General features: G+C 38.3%; 1 protein-coding gene across 1 annotated transcript in view; it reads left to right on the top strand.

The window, feature by feature from the left end:
• LOC115138685 (serine/threonine-protein kinase D1-like) overlaps positions 1-4,170 on the top strand; it is a 53,332-nt gene extending 49,162 nt beyond the window's left edge. Inside the window, 1 exon segment of the mRNA XM_065025077.1 lies at positions 2,956-4,170. Coding sequence (XP_064881149.1) covers positions 2,956-3,189 — 234 coding nt within the window. The 3' untranslated portion in view covers positions 3,190-4,170.
• Positions 4,171-17,374: the final 13,204 nt, after the last annotated feature.

Below are 17,374 nucleotides of genomic sequence, written 5' to 3'. Positions count from 1 at the left end.
TCATGGTATCCAATTGGTAGTTACAGTCTTGTCTCCTCGCTGCAATAAGCCGCACTGCTTCTTGACGCAATGCCCACTTAACCCAGAAGCCAGCCGCACCAATGTGTCGGAGGAAACACGTGCTCCTGGCGATCGTGTCAGTGTGCACAGCGCCCGGCCCGCCACAGGAGTCGCTAGTGTACGATGGAACAAGGACATCCCTGCCTGCCAAACCCTCCCCTAATCCGGACAACACTGGGCCAATTGTGCGCCGCCCTATGCGTCTCCCAGTCGTGGCCGGCTGTGACAGAGCCTGGACTCAAACCCAGAATATCTAGTGGCACAGCTAGCACTGCGTTGCAGTGCCTTAGACCACTGCGCCACTCGGGAGGCCGGCCACAGTAAGTCTGTCAGACCCCCCATGGCTACACTAAGTCTGTCAGACCCCCCTGGCTACACTAAGTCTGTCAGACCCCCCATGGCTACACTAAGTCTGTCAGACCCCCCTGTCTACACTAAGTCTGTCAGACCCCCCATGGCTACACTAAGTCTGTCAGACCCCCCATGGCTACACTAAGTCTGTCAGACCCCCCTGGCTACACTAAGTCTGTCAGACCCCCCATGGCTACACTAAGTCTGTCAGACCCCCCATGGCTACACTAAGTCTGTCAGACCCCCCTGGCTACACTAAGTCTGTCAGACCCCCCTGGCTACACTTAAGTCTGTCAGACCCCCCTGGCTACACTAAGTCTGTCAGACCCCCCTGGCTACGGTAAGTCTGTCAGATCCCCCTGGCTACACTAAGTCTGTCAGACCCCCCTGGCTACACTAAGTCTGTCAGACCCCCTGGCTACACTAAGTCTGTCAGACCCCCTGGCTACACTAAGTCTGTCAGACCCCCTGGCTACGGTAAGTCTGTCAGACCCCTTGGCTACGGTAAGTCTGTCAGACCCCTGGCTACACTAAGTCTGTCAGACCCCTTGGCTACACTAAGTCTGTCAGACCCCCCTGGCTACACTTAAGTCTGTCAGACCCCCTGGCTACACTAAGTCTGTCAGATCCCCTGGCTACACTTAAGTCTGTCAGACCCCCTGGCTACACTAAGTCTGTCAGATCCCCTGGCTACACTAAGTCTGTCAGACCCCCTGGCTACACTAAGTCTGTCAGACCCCCTGGCTACACTAAGTCTGTCAGACCCCCTGGCTACACTAAGTCTGTCAGACCCCCTGGCTACACTAAGTCTGTCAGACCCCTGGCTACGGTAAGTCTGTCAGATCCCCTGGCTACACTAAGTCTGTCAGACCCCTGGCTACACTAAGTCTGTCAGACCCCCTGGCTACACTAAGTCTGTCAGACCCCCTGGCTACACTAAGTCTGTCAGACCCCCTTGGCTACGGTAAGTCTGTCAGACCCCCTTGTCTAAGTCTGTCAGACCCCCTGGCTACACTAAGTCTGTCAGACCCCTTGGCTACACTAAGTCTGTCAGACCCCTGGCTACACTTAAGTCTGTCAGACCCCCTGGCTACACTAAGTCTGTCAGATCCCCCTGGCTACACTTAAGTCTGTCAGACCCCTGGCTACACTAAGTCTGTCAGATCCCCTGGCTACACTAAGTCTGTCAGACCCCCCTGGCTACACTAAGTCTGTCAGACCCCCCTGGCTACACTAAGTCTGTCAGATCCCCTGGCTACACTTAAGTCTGTCAGATCCCCCTGGCTACACTAAGTCTGTCAGACCCCCATGGCTACACTAAGTCTGTCAGACCCCCCATGGCTACACTAAGTCTGTCAGACCCCCCTGGCTACACTAAGTCTGTCAGACCCCCCTGGCTACACTTAAGTCTGTCAGACCCCCCTGGCTACACTAAGTCTGTCAGACCCCTGGCTACGGTAAGTCTGTCAGATCCCCCTGGCTACACTAAGTCTGTCAGACCCCCCTGGCTACACTAAGTCTGTCAGACCCCCCTGGCTACACTAAGTCTGTCAGACCCCCCTGGCTACACTAAGTCTGTCAGACCCCCTTGGCTACGGTAAGTCTGTCAGACCCCCTTGGCTACGGTAAGTCTGTCAGACCCCCCTGGCTACACTAAGTCTGTCAGACCCCCTTGGCTACACTAAGTCTGTCAGACCCCCCTGGCTACACTTAAGTCTGTCAGACCCCCCTGGCTACACTAAGTCTGTCAGATCCCCCTGGCTACACTTAAGTCTGTCAGACCCCCCTGGCTACACTAAGTCTGTCAGATCCCCCTGGCTACACTAAGTCTGTCAGACCCCCCTGGCTACACTAAGTCTGTCAGACCCCCCTGGCTACACTAAGTCTGTCAGATCCCCCTGGCTACACTTAAGTCTGTCAGATCCCCCTGGCTACACTAAGTCTGTCAGACCCCCCTGGCTACACTAAGTCTGTCAGATCCCCCTGGCTACACTTAAGTCTGTCAGACCCCCCTGGCTACACTAAGTCTGTCAGACCCCCCTGGCTACGGTAAGTCTGTCAGATCCCCCTGGCTACACTAAGTCTGTCAGACCCCCCTGGCTACGGTAAGTCTGTCAGACCCCCCTGGCTACACTAAGTCTGTCAGACCCCCCTGGCTACACTAAGTCTGTCAGACCCCCCTGGCTACACTAAGTCTGTCAGACCCCCTTGGCTACGGTAAGTCTGTCAGACCACCTTGGCTACGGTAAGTCTGTCAGACCCCCCCCTGGCTACACTAAGTCTGTCAGATCCCCTTGGCTACGGTAAGTCTGTCAGACCCCCCTGGCTACACTAAGTCTGTCAGACCCCCTTGGCTACACTAAGTCTCTCAGACACTCCTGGATACAGGTAAGCCCTACAGCAAGAGAGATGAGAGACATGAGTTTGTCATCCAACAGCTGCAAAAAATCCTACACATTTTTTTTTTTACACAATCAAAAGAATACAATTGAAACCTTAGGCTAATGCTAACTACTGTGTCCCTGCTAATGATGCCCTTCTCAGGACTACCAAATGTGGCTGGACCTACGTGGCCTAGAATGGAAGATGCACGAGCGCTACGTCACGCATGAGAGCGATGACACCCGCTGGGAACGCCACGCTGAGCAGCACGGCCTGACGTACCCCGCCCACCTCGTCAACCCACACGCCGACGTTAGCGAAGGGGTGGAGCCTGACCACGAGTCAGAGGAGGTGGACTCCATGGCGGCCCTCAGCGACAGAGTCAGCGTGATGTGAATACTGTAAATGCACTGTCCCCTTAAGAGTCAACGTGCTGTAGTACTGAACACTGCTGCCTCTGCCCCCTTAAGAGCCGTCTCACTCCCTCCACAACACAACACACCACAGCACAACTAACTGACTGACTGACTGAGCCCTCCATTCCCAGCCAGCAGCTAGGGGCTCGATATCCAAACTCTGCCTTTAAACTAACTGCCTAACTAACAAATAATCACATTTCTAATTGTCTGTATATGAGTCAATCAGGTGTATTGCCTCCCTGCCTCATAAAAGACAATCTAACTTCTTATACTGTAAAACTGTGGGTGTGAAGGGTCATCCAGGTGTACTGCCTCCCTGCCTCATAAAAGACAATCTAACTTCTTATACTGTAAAACTGTGGGTGTGAAGGGTCATCCAGGTGTACTGTATGTTAAGTCAACAGCAGCAAATAATCCCCCCCAAAAAGACAGCTAAACGATTTAGTCAAAACCAAAATGAGATGTGTTTCACTGTGATTGGGTGCGACCCAACGAGACAGCTCAGGACTAACCTTAGCGGTATTAAGAGTGAGAACTGATACTATTATTACTCAAGTTTTATCTCACTCTTGAATGTACCTTTATATGATGACATGATAAGAATTCACAGAAAACCAGTGTTAGCCAGAAATGGTGGAAAGACAAAGACAGAGAGGGAGATAGAGAGCGGATGCTGTCGGCTTCAAGAGTGTGGAGGCAAAATCCTGAGGCCTGGATACAGAGAAACAGTGAATGTAGAATACCTGTAAGCATTTGTTCTCATCATGAGCTAGCTGCTTTTCTAGTCTATAGTGTTGAAATGTGTTCATGATGTGATGCTGAATGTTGCGTATGTGGCTACTGTACAGTATGTTTGTGCTCTTTGCGCGATTGCAACCAGCCTTTAATGCATTTTTGCCTACAGGGAATACATTATTTTCTCTGGCTACACATTTAAATAAATATATTTCAAAGCTGATATGTAAGTCTTTAATACCATGGATTTATTACATGATTTGTGAGTTTGCTTTTACACATACACCCCAATGCCTCATGCCTTATATTTGGACCTACATTTGAGTACACTGTCAACAGGAGTTATTGAGAACATATGTTTACAAATTGCAAGTTATTTTAAACATGGCACCCATACTCATGCTGCATCTTCATCCATAGTTTAGGGGGACTGCATGAAGAATGAGCATGGAGAATCAGGGAGAAAGATGAGGGGAAAAGAGCCATTCCCCGTACTGGGAGAAGAAAGTCAAGCCAGAGGTGAGACAAACCCATATGCACATTGGCTGAATGCCACTGATGAGAGAGAGACACTATCATTCACTTGGAGATTCATGTTGAGATTACATTTATATGATTGAGAGCTGGTTGAAACGGATGGTTTATTATTGGTATGAAGGCCTAGGTACAGTAGGTTGGGTAATTCATTCTGGGGACTAATTCGTAATCAATTTCCAGAGATATACATTTATTTATTATTATTTAAGAGATAAGTTATCCGTTTTCATACTTTGGAGATATGAAGGCACATAACTTATGCTGGTTTATACTGGCACATTGGAAAGTTACACGCACTGTTGAATGTACAACAATTACTATTCTACCATGAGATGGCGCTCAAAACAAAATGTTTTCCGTTAGTCAATGGATCAGGGTCCACGAATACTTACTTCTGTGTTTAGTTGGGCACCAAGGGCCACAAGAAAAACATACAAAATTAAGAAAGACGGTAAATGAAAACATGCATTCCATAAAAGACAAAAATATGAATATTATGAATTACCAGCCTTGTGACTATTATAGGAAACCCAAACAAATAAGAAGAAGTGATTGCATCAAGTAAAATTATTTGCAAACACTAAGACGTATGTTTCCATCGAACATTGAACTATTAAGGAATAATAACACGTTTAAAGTGCATCCTTCCATAAATACTACCCTGCTAAAACTACCATAAACTAAAATTACCAAGTTCATTTCTTAAAAATATTTTATTGAGTGGATTAGAACCAGCGCAAATATTTTTGGATTTATCTCATAGTTTCTGTTGAACATAAAGGAATGCTGTGTGCACTTCTCGGCATGATTGTCAAAATAGTGGACGAGGTTGTACACTTTGCCTTCTTTGAAAGCTTGGTCAAATCAAGATTACCTGCCGGTATGTGGCATATTGAAACAGAAAAATGCAGCAGAGAAGCCATCTCCTCTATAAGGATTGCTTTTGAAATAATTCATAATTAGTATTGTTGACTTATTGCAAACATTATTACAAACATATCACAAATTGTAAACTGTAGCCATATTCGATAAGAGTCAGCAATACATTTTTGGAAAGGCAGGATATTCACTTGTTATGGCTGGTTATAGGCTATACTCTAATTTGGGTGTGCCTACACGATTCTTCGGGTATAACAATAATGCAACGAAAATGACAGTTTAGTCTCCCGAGGATTTGATTAATTAAGGGACGAAATTCGAGACACCGGTCATTACCAATATTCAGATGCTTGAAATAAGAAACTAACTTAGCACAATTGTAATTATTATTGTTTTTATTAAATATTGTATTACCATTAGCATATTGTTATTATTACTTAGACATTTAACTGATTGTATTATTGATTATAATTTATAATTAATTATTATTAGGCCTACATTATTATTAACAATGTTATTTTTGTTGCTGTTATTATAAGATCATTATTGTTATTTTAATAGACTATCATAATCTTCATACCATTATTTTCAAAGAAGATTTACTAATGCATAAAAAACACATGAAACATTATAACATGATAATGATATTTATTTTGCGGGAGATATTCCACAAATAAACGAGAATTCAAATATTGTGTCTAGCCTTCCGAAACAGCGTGCACGATCAATCAAAGAGAACCAAACAGATATCTCAATAATGATAATCAATTCAAACAGGAAAATGTATGAAACACGATACAAAGGATGGAACCAATGTTTAGGCCCTACTGGTGAATGCAAATCTCACCTCGAATAGCCCTCATCGGCAGTGGCCCCCCATGTCCGCAAAATAAATGGGCCTAAATAAATCACATTCACATCATTTCATGAATTAATCTGCATATTCTACTTCTGTAGCGTTTTATTAACAACGGAAGAGAGCTGTCGACAACGTGTAGGCTATTTAATAGCGGGTTTTGCCGTAGAAGATATGTAGACTAGTGTATATGCTAATGAGAAATCACAAGTTCTACCGATGATAAACCGTATGTTCTGTTTCCAGATAACATGCTGAATGGGATTGTGGCATTAGTAGCCTAACTCGTTTATTCATAATTTTCCAATTGTTGGCACAAATAATAATTCCACCAAAAGGAAAAGAAAAAAGCTAAATGATGTAGTACTTCTGTTAGACAACAAGAACCAAAAAAGTCCCTTTGCAAATTGAGGAGGGTATGTCAATTTTGAGACCATAGCCTATACCAAACGAGACTTCTTCATGTAGGCTACACTACACTAGTATGTGGTCTTTCTCTTCCTGCACCGTTTAGTGGTGGCTTGTATTCCTCCTCTGATATTGATTTTATGTCAGGACTGTTTTCCTTTCCAGGTTGCCCCCAAAGGATCATTTGAAAAGAGTTTCTCAACTTTGAATATTCAATGCTTGGTGACCATTAATGCGTCAGTTGGTGTTTATTTGACACAACATCACAAGTACATTTATAGATCAGTGTTGGTTGCCCATGAGCGCCGTACTATAGCGGCGGAGGCTCACTGAGCCCATGTGAACAGAGACGACTCCATTAGCGCGCGGAAATAGCGTGGTGCTGAGTGGATGCCAGTTCGCTGTCTGAAGAATGTACACCTGCAGTTGTACTCTGCCATCCGTCACTCTGCAACTCCAAACACATTCTTTACAAACAACCGTGGTCGCATCGGTCAGTGAGCGACGACAGCAGGAGACAACTTTTCAAGCATAACTTATAAACAGGCCTTCAACACACACATTGCCTACACATAACACTGAGTTTTAAATTACACCCCTCTTTAAAAATCCAACAGAAAAAATAGGCCTACATTTATTTCCGCAAAATGAAAGTATTTTCATATTATTTCTTTTCGTTTGTAATTCTGTCTACAACTTGCACTCTCTTTGGTAATTATGAGACCTCATCCTTATATAACTTAATTTCCTGCACATGCTGATTTTGATAGGGTCTTCATAAATAATACACTTATTCCCAATATATTGGGAAGACAAAAATGATTTTGCACATTTTAGTCTGTTTGAATTTGATCACAATATGACAACACCCATTCGTGCATGGACTATTCCCCTTTTTGTCTGCAAGAGGAAATATATTTTAATATTAGTTTCACAAATGAAACTTACTTGTCCAATAAATAGGCTATATAGCGCTAGAGGTTGCTAGGTCGTGCACGAGGACAAGTGGAACGAATAAAAGACAGATCACATCTAAAGTATAAAAACATCGGGTTCCAACTGAAACCAGGAATAGCTCATCTAAAGTATAAAAACATCGGGTTCCAACTGAAACCAGGAATAGCTCATCTAAAGTATAAAAACATCGGGTTCCAACTGAAACCAGGAATAGCTCATCTAAAGAGCATGACACGCAGACAAATTGAATGAATAACTTTACAAATCACACACTCCACCAGTGGTGTTCTCAATCAAAATATATTACATCAAATAAACATTCCGTTCATTCCAATTATTCAACAGTATCACCTAGATTAAATGACTCCACCAATGGACCTGAATACAACTTCTCACTCAGTGCTTGTGTAAATTATGCCCTAGCTCTGAAAAAAAGTGTCAAATAATTTTTAATCCAATAAAGACTAACATTTTTAAAGTACAATTAGTTGGTAGAATAATTATGATTCAAATGTAATAAAATACACAGATGGAATACCTAATTCCATTAGTTGGAGGTTTGTTAAATGGGGTTGGGTAAGGGAGGGGCAGCACACAATCCACAAAAACTATTTTTTTTAGGCTGAACTTTGCACTATGCTTCACTCCCTCTGAGAAGCCCTTCGGTGTTGGTGTTGGAGTGCTCAAGCCTTCCATCCCCACAGTCAGGCCTCCAAATGATTGTTGGAGTGCTCGAATCTCTTTAATATTTCAGCAATATTGCTATCCCCTTAGTCAAAAGTTAAACTTTAAAACATGTATTTTTCCTCTGGATGTCCCCACAGGGAACAGTTCAAGTTCTACAAATTGGGCTAGCTAAATATTATGATAACCTTTTCCCTTCTAATTTGTAGTGGAGTCTGAACACATGTTAGGCTCAACATCAATTACTGTGCAACATTTCAAGTGCATGGCTCATGGAAATGTCAGGGAGCTAGTGGTGGGGAATCAACCTCGCTGCACTGCACCGCACTGTGCCAGAGAGCATCATGGGAACTTATTTAGCCCAAACACAAATGTGCTGTTGTCTCTATCCAATGAGCGCTGTTGCCTCTAGTCGGAGAGAGAGAATCTGGAAAGTCAATAAGCAATTTGAATGTCAATTAATCGAGAGACAGATTCAGGTTCACAGGCTCTCTCTCCCCTCTCCCTCAAAGTCTGTTTTCCTGGGATTATTTCACACCAGGCCTGTTTATGCTCATATACTTTTGTTTGTTATGGTAGTGCTAGCTGTTTGGCCAACAGAGTAGTTAAGAGGCTCAGAGAGAATTTCCGTGCTGATCGCTCAACGTTCACTCTGTTGCAAAGTGTGTCTGACTAGAAAAAAGCGAGAGAGCGAAATAGCCCTGATTATTCCACCATACTCTCCTAGTAGTGGTTAGATGAAGTTATTCTGGGTCACCACATCTCTCTCTCCGGCAGCCAGAGCAGAGCCACCCGGCGAGCGAGAAGCCCCTCTGTGTCTACAATTCAATAGTTGGCATCAATGAGCACACCCTGCCTCGCACGCAAGGGGCCAGGAGCGGAAGTGGTCGAGCAGGGTAACATTTCCCTTATTTGGCCCCACCACCACCGTCCACCACCAATACAACAAACTGTGCAGTTACACCACCAACACTGCAAATTCTCTGTGTGTTTGTGTTTAGCTGCCAGGGATGCAATACTGACCAAGCGAGTGGTTGCACTCTGCTGGGATTGAGGGAGGCAGGGATTGGATGACTAGCTGTATGGGGATTTTTTGAGTCTCTGTGTGTTCTTGGGCAATGTGGTGGAGATTAGTGGGATTACGGGTTTGGCAGAGGGAGGAGGGTTTAGGGATTAAACAAACCTTCCTTTCTGGCTCTGCACAGACACAGCATTTCAATGTTAGTGGTCCACTACTTCACACGGGTCTGCCTGAATCTGCCCTCAGTGCTGTCTGTTGATCCTGCTTCTTCCCCCAAGCATGTTCTTCTTCTCATCGGCAATTAAGAGGAACATAAATGTTGGTCCTCCCAACTCTAACTGGGCTGGGCCTGTTAGGCTGCATACAAACACTCTGAGCAGCTTTCTTCGTGTCACTGAGGTGCCGTTTATGTCTGTCAGTCACCCACTCTATCTCCCGCTCAGTCAGTCAGTGACTATGTCATGGAGCTATTTTATTCAGATGAATTCTCAAGTCTGTGTGCCAGTTGGTGGGAATGTAGGTCAGGTACAGACAGTAGAATAATGATGGACCTGGGTGATTCTGTCTGGAGGGAAAAAGCTGTAGAAATATAATGAGAGTCCACTCATCAAATACAGTAGTAGAGCCTATATACACATTTCATACATCTCATCAAATACAGTAGTAGAGCCTATATACACATTTCATACATCTCATCAAATACAGTAGTAGAGTCTATACACACATTTCACACATCTCATCAAATACAGTAGTAGAGTCTATATACACCTTTCACACATCTCATCAAATAAAGTAGTAGAGTCTATAAACACATTTCATACATCTCATCAAATACAGTAGTAGAGTCTATATACACATTTCACACATCTCATCAAATACAGTAGTAGAGTCTATAAACACATTTCATACATCTCATCAAATACAGTAGGAGAGTCTATATACACATTTCATACATCTCATCAAATACAGTAGTAGAGTCTATATACACATTTCACACATCTCATCAAATACAGTAGTAGAGTCTTTAAACACATTTCATACATCTCATCAAATACAGTAGGAGAGTCTATATACACATTTCATACATCTCATCAAATACAGTATTAGAGTCTATATACACATTTCATACATCTCATCAAATACAGTATTAGAGTCTATATACACATTTCATACATCTCATCAAATACAGTAGGAGAGTCTATATACACATTTCATACATCTCATCAAATACAATATTAGAGTCTATATACACATTTCATACATCTCATCAAATACAGTAGTAGAGTCTATATACACATTTCACACATCTCATCAAATACAGTAGTAGAGTCTATATACACATTTCATACATCTAATCAAATACAGTAGTAGAGTCTATATACACATTTCATACATCTCATCAAATACAGTAGTAAAGTCTATAAACATATGTAGTACATCTCATCAAATACAGTAGTAGAGTCTATATACACATTTCACACATCTCATCAAATACAGTATTAGAGTCTATATACACATTTCACACACTCATCAAATACAGTAGTAGAGTCTATATACACATTTCACACATCTCATCAAATACAATAGTAGAGTCTATATTCACATTTCACACATCTCATCAAATACAGTAGTAGAGTCTATATACACATTTCACACATCTCATCAAATACAGTAGTAGAGTCTATAAACACATTTCATACATCTCATCAAATACAGTAGTAGAGTCTATATACACATTTCATACATCTCATCAAATACAGTAGTAAAGTCTATAAACATATGTCGTACATCTCATCAAATACAGTAGTAGAGTCTATATACACATTTCACACATCTCATCAAATATAGTAGTAGAGTCTATATAAACATTTCACACATCTCATCAAATACAGTATTAGAGTCTATATACACATTTCACACATCTCATCAAATACAATAGTAGAGTCTATATACACATTTCACACATCTCATCAAATACAGTAGTAGAGTCTATATACACATTTCATACATCTCATCAAATACAGTAGTAAAGTCTATAAACATATGTCGTACATCTCATCAAATACAGTAGTAGAGTCTATATACACATTTCACACATCTCATCAAATACAGTAGTAGAGACTATAAACACATTTCATACATCTCATCAAATACAGTAGTAGAGTCTATATACACATTTCACACATCTCATCAAATACAGTAGTAGAGTCTATATACACATTTCATACATCTCATCAAATACAGTAATAAAGTCTATAAACATATGTCGTACATCTCATCAAATACAGTAGTAGAGTCTATATACACATTTCACACATCTCATCAAATACAGTAGTAGAGTCTATATACACATTTCATACATCTCATCAAATACAGTAGTAAAGTCTATAAACATATGTCGTACATCTCATCAAATACAGTAGTAGAGTCTATATACACATTTCACACGTCTCATCAAATATAGTAGTAGAGTCTATATAAACATTTCACACATCTCATCAAATACAGTATTAGAGTCTATATACACATTTCACACATCTCATCAAATACAGTAGTAGAGTCTATATACACATTTCATACATCTCATCAAATACAGTAGTAAAGTCTATAAACATATGTCGTACATCTCATCAAATACAGTAGTAGAGTCTATATACACATTTCACACATCTCATCAAATATAGTAGTAGAGTCTATATAAACATTTCACACATCTCATCAAATACAGTATTAGAGTCTATATACACATTTCACACATCTCATCAAATACAATAGTAGAGTCTATATACACATTTCACACATCTCATCAAATACAGTAGTAGAGTCTATATACACATTTCATACATCTCATCAAATACAGTAGTAAAATCTATAAACATATGTCGTACATCTCATCAAATACAGTAGTAGAGTCTATATACACATTTCACACATCTCATCAAATACAGTAGTAGAGACTATAAACACATTTCATACATCTCATCAAATACAGTAGTATAGTCTATATACACATTTCACACATCTCATCAAATATAGTAGTAGAGTCTATATAAACATTTCACACATCTCATCAAATACAGTATTAGAGTCTATATACACATTTCACACATCTCATCAAATACAATAGTAGAGTCTATATACACATTTCACACATCTCATCAAATACAGTAGTAGAGTCTATATACACATTTCATACATCTCATCAAATACAGTAGTAAAGTCTATAAACATATGTCGTACATCTCATCAAATACAGTAGTAGAGTCTATATACACATTTCACACATCTCATCAAATACAGTAGTAGAGACTATAAACACATTTCATACATCTCATCAAATACAGTAGTATAGTCTATATACACATTTCACACATCTCATCAAATATAGTAGTAGAGTCTATATAAACATTTCACACATCTCATCAAATACAATAGTAGAGTCTATATACACATTTCATACATCTCATCAAATACAGTAGTAAAGTCTATAAACATATGTCGTACATCTCATCAAATACAGTAGTAGAGTCTATATACACATTTCACACATCTCATCAAATATAGTAGTAGAGTCTATATAAACATTTCACACATCTCATCAAATACAGTAGTAGAGTCTATATACACATTTCACACATCTCATCAAATACAGTAGTAGAGTCTATATACACATTTCATACATCTCATCAAATACAGTAGTAGAGTCTATATACACATTTCACACATCTCATCAAATACAGTAGTAGAGTCTATATACACATTTCATACATCTCATCAAATACAGTAGTAGAGTCTATATAACACATTTCTCATCAAATACAGTAGTAGAGTCTATATACTTTCATCATCTCATCAAATACAGTAGTAGAGTCTATAAACACATTTCTATAAATACAGTAGTAGAGTCTATATTTTCACACATCTCATCAAATACAGTAGTAGAGTCTATATACACATTTCATCTCATCAAATACAGTCTCATCAAATATAGTAGTAGAGTCTATATACACATTTCACACATCTCATCAAATACAGTAGTAGAGTCTATATACACATTTCACACATCTCATCAAATACAGTAGTAGAGTCTATATACACATTTCATCTCATCAAATATCAGTAGTAGAGTCTATATACACATTTCATACATCTCATCAAATACAGTATTAGAGTCTATATACACATTTCATACATCTCATCAAATACAGTAGTAGAGTCTATATACACATTTCACACATCTCATCAAATACAGTAGTAGAGTCTATATACACATTTCATACATCTCATCAAATACAGTAGTAGAGTCTATATACACATTTCAATCAAATACATCTCATCAAATACAGTAGTAGAGTCTATATACACATTTCATACATCTCATCAAATACAGTAGTAGAGTCTATAATTTCATACATCTCATCAAATACAGTAGTAGAGTCTATATAAACATTTCACACATCTCATCAAATACAGTAGTAGAGTCTATATACACATTTCACACATCTCATCAAATACAATAGTAGAGTCTATATACACATTTCACACATCTCATCAAATACAGTAGTAGTCTATAAACACATTTCATACATCTCATCAAATACAGTAGTAGAGTCTATATACACATTTCATACATCTCATCAAATACAGTAGTAAAGTCTATAAACACATATACATCTCATCAAATACAGTAGTAGAGTCTATATACACATTTCACACATCTCATCAAATACAGTAGTAGAGTCTATATACACATTTCACACATCTCATCAAATACAGTAGTAGAGTCTATATACACATTTCATCTCATCAAATACAATAGTAGAGTCTATATACACATTTCACACATCTCATCAAATACAGTAGTAGAGTCTATATACACATTTCATACATCTCATCAAATACAGTAGTAGAGTCTATATACACATTTCACACATCTCATCAAATACAGTAGTAGAGTCTATATACACATTTCACACATCTCATCAAATACAGTAGTAGAGTCTATATCAACACATTTCATACATCTCATCAAATACAGTAGTAGAGTCTATATACACATTTCACACATCTCATCAAATACAGTAGTAGAGTCTATATACACATTTCATACATCTCATCAAATACAGTAGTAAAGTCTATAAACATATGTCACATCTCATCAAATACAGTAGTAGAGTCTATATACACATTTCACACATCTCATCAAATACAGTAGTAGTAGAGTCTATATACACATTTCATACATCTCATCAAATACAGTAGTAGAGTCTAAATTTCACAGTAGTAGAGTCTATATACACATTTCATACATCTCATCAAATACAGTAGTAGAGTCTATAACACATTTCACACATCTCATCAAATACAGTAGTAGAGTCTATATACACATTTCATACATCTCATCAAATACAGTAGTAGAGTCTATATACACATTTCATCTCACATCTCATCAAATACAAATACAGTATTAGAGTCTATATACACATTTCATACATCTCATCAAATACAGTAGGAGAGTCTATATACACATTTCATACATCTCATCAAATACAGTATTAGAGTCTATATACACATTTCATACATCTCATCAAATACAGTAGTAGAGTCTATATACACATTTCACACATCTCATCAAATACAGTAGTAGAGTCTATATACACATTTCATACATCTAATCAAATACAGTAGTAGAGTCTATATACACATTTCATCTAATCAAATACAGTAGGAGACTCTATAAACAAATTTCACACATCTCATCAAATACAGTAGTAGAGTCTATATACACATTTCATACATCTCATCAAATACAGTAGGAGAGTCTATAAACACATGTCATACATCTCATCAAATACATTAGTAGAGTCTATTAACACATTTCATACATCTCATCAAATACAGTAGTAGAGTCTATATACACATTTCATACATCTCATCAAATACAGTAGTAGAGTCTATAAACACATTTCATACATCTCATCAAATACAGTAGTAGAGTCTATATACACATTTCACACATCTCATCAAATACAGTAGTAGAGTCTATATACACATTTCATACATCTCATCAAATACAGTAGTAAAGTCTATAAACATATGTCGTACATCTCATCAAATACAGTAGTAGAGTCTAAATTTCACAGTAGTAGAGTCTATATACACATTTCACACATCTCATCAAATACAGTAGTAGAGTCTATATAAACATTTCATACATCTCATCAAATACAGTAGTAGAGTCTATATACACATTTCATCAAATACATCTCATCAAATACAGTAGTAGAGTCTATATACACATTTCATTCTCATCAAATACAGTAGTAGAGTCTATAAACATCAATCTCATAAATACAGTAGTAGAGTCTATATACACATTTCACACATCTCATCAAATACAGTAGTAGAGTCTATATACACATTTCACACATCTCATCAAATACAGTAGTAGAGTCTATATACACATTTCATACATCTCATCAAATACAGTAGTAAAGTCTATAAACATATGTCGTACATCTCATCAAATACAGTAGTAGAGTCTATATACACATTTCACACATCTCATCAAATACAGTAGTAGAGACTATAAACACATTTCATACATCTCATCAAATACAGTAGTAGAGTCTATATACACATTTCACACATCTCATCAAATACAGTAGTAGAGTCTATATACACATTTCATACATCTCATCAAATACATCTATAAACATCAATCTCATCAAATACAGTAGTAGAGTCTATATACACATTTCACACATCTCATCAAATACAGTAGTAGAGTCTATATACACATTTCATACATCTCATCAAATACAGTAGTAAAGAGTCTATATCAAATACACTATTTTTCACACATCTCATCAAATACAGTATTAGAGTCTATATACACATTTCACACATCTCATCAAATACAGTAGTAGAGTCTATATACACATTTCACACATCTCATCAAATACAGTAGTAGAGTCTATATACACATTTCACACATCTCATCAAATACAGTAGTAGAGTCTATATACACATTTCACACATCTCATCAAATACAGTAGTAGAGTCTATATACACATTTCATACATCTCATCAAATACAGTAGTAGAGTCTATAAACACATTTCATACATCTCATCAAATACAGTAGTAGAGTCTATAAACACATTTCATACATCTCATCAAATACAGTAGTAGAGTCTATATACACATTTCACACATCTCATCAAATACAGTAGTAGAGTCTATATACACATTTCATACATCTCATCAAATACAGTATTAGAGTCTATATACACATTTCATACATCTCATCAAATACAGTATTAGAGTCTATATACACATTTCATACATCTCATCAAATACAGTAGGAGAGTCTATATACACATTTCATACATCTCATCAAATACAGTATTAGAGTATATACACATTTCATACATCTCATCAAATACAGTAGTAGAGTCTATATACACATTTCACACATCTCATCAAATACAGTAGTAGAGTCTATATACACATTTCATACATCTCATCAAATACAGTAGTAGTCTATATACACATTTCATACATCTCATCAAATACAGTAGTAGAGTCTATATACACATTTCACACATCTCATCAAATACAAAGAGTCTATATACACATTTCATACATCTCATCAAATACAGTAGTAGAGTCTATATACACATTTCACACATCTCATCAAATACAGTAGTAGAGTCTATATACACATTTCATACATCTCATCAAATACAGTAGTAGTCTATATACACATTTCATACATCTCATCAAATACAGTAGTAGAGTCTATATACACATGTCATACATCTCATCAAATACAGTATTAGAGTCTATATACACATTTCATACATCTCATCAAATACAGTAGTAGAGTCTATATACACATTTCACACATCTCATCAAATACAGTGTTAGAGTCTATATACACATTTCATACATCTCATCAAATACAGTAGTAGAGTCTATATACACATTTCACACATCTCATCAAATACAGTATTAGAGTCTATATACACATTTCATACATCTCATCAAATACAGTAGTAGTCTATATACACATTTCATACAT

This window comes from Oncorhynchus nerka, linkage group LG12 (genome assembly GCF_034236695.1).
Source record: "Oncorhynchus nerka isolate Pitt River linkage group LG12, Oner_Uvic_2.0, whole genome shotgun sequence".
Classification (NCBI taxonomy): Eukaryota; Metazoa; Chordata; class Actinopteri; order Salmoniformes; family Salmonidae; genus Oncorhynchus; species Oncorhynchus nerka.
This window is presented reverse-complemented; position numbering and strand designations above follow the sequence as displayed.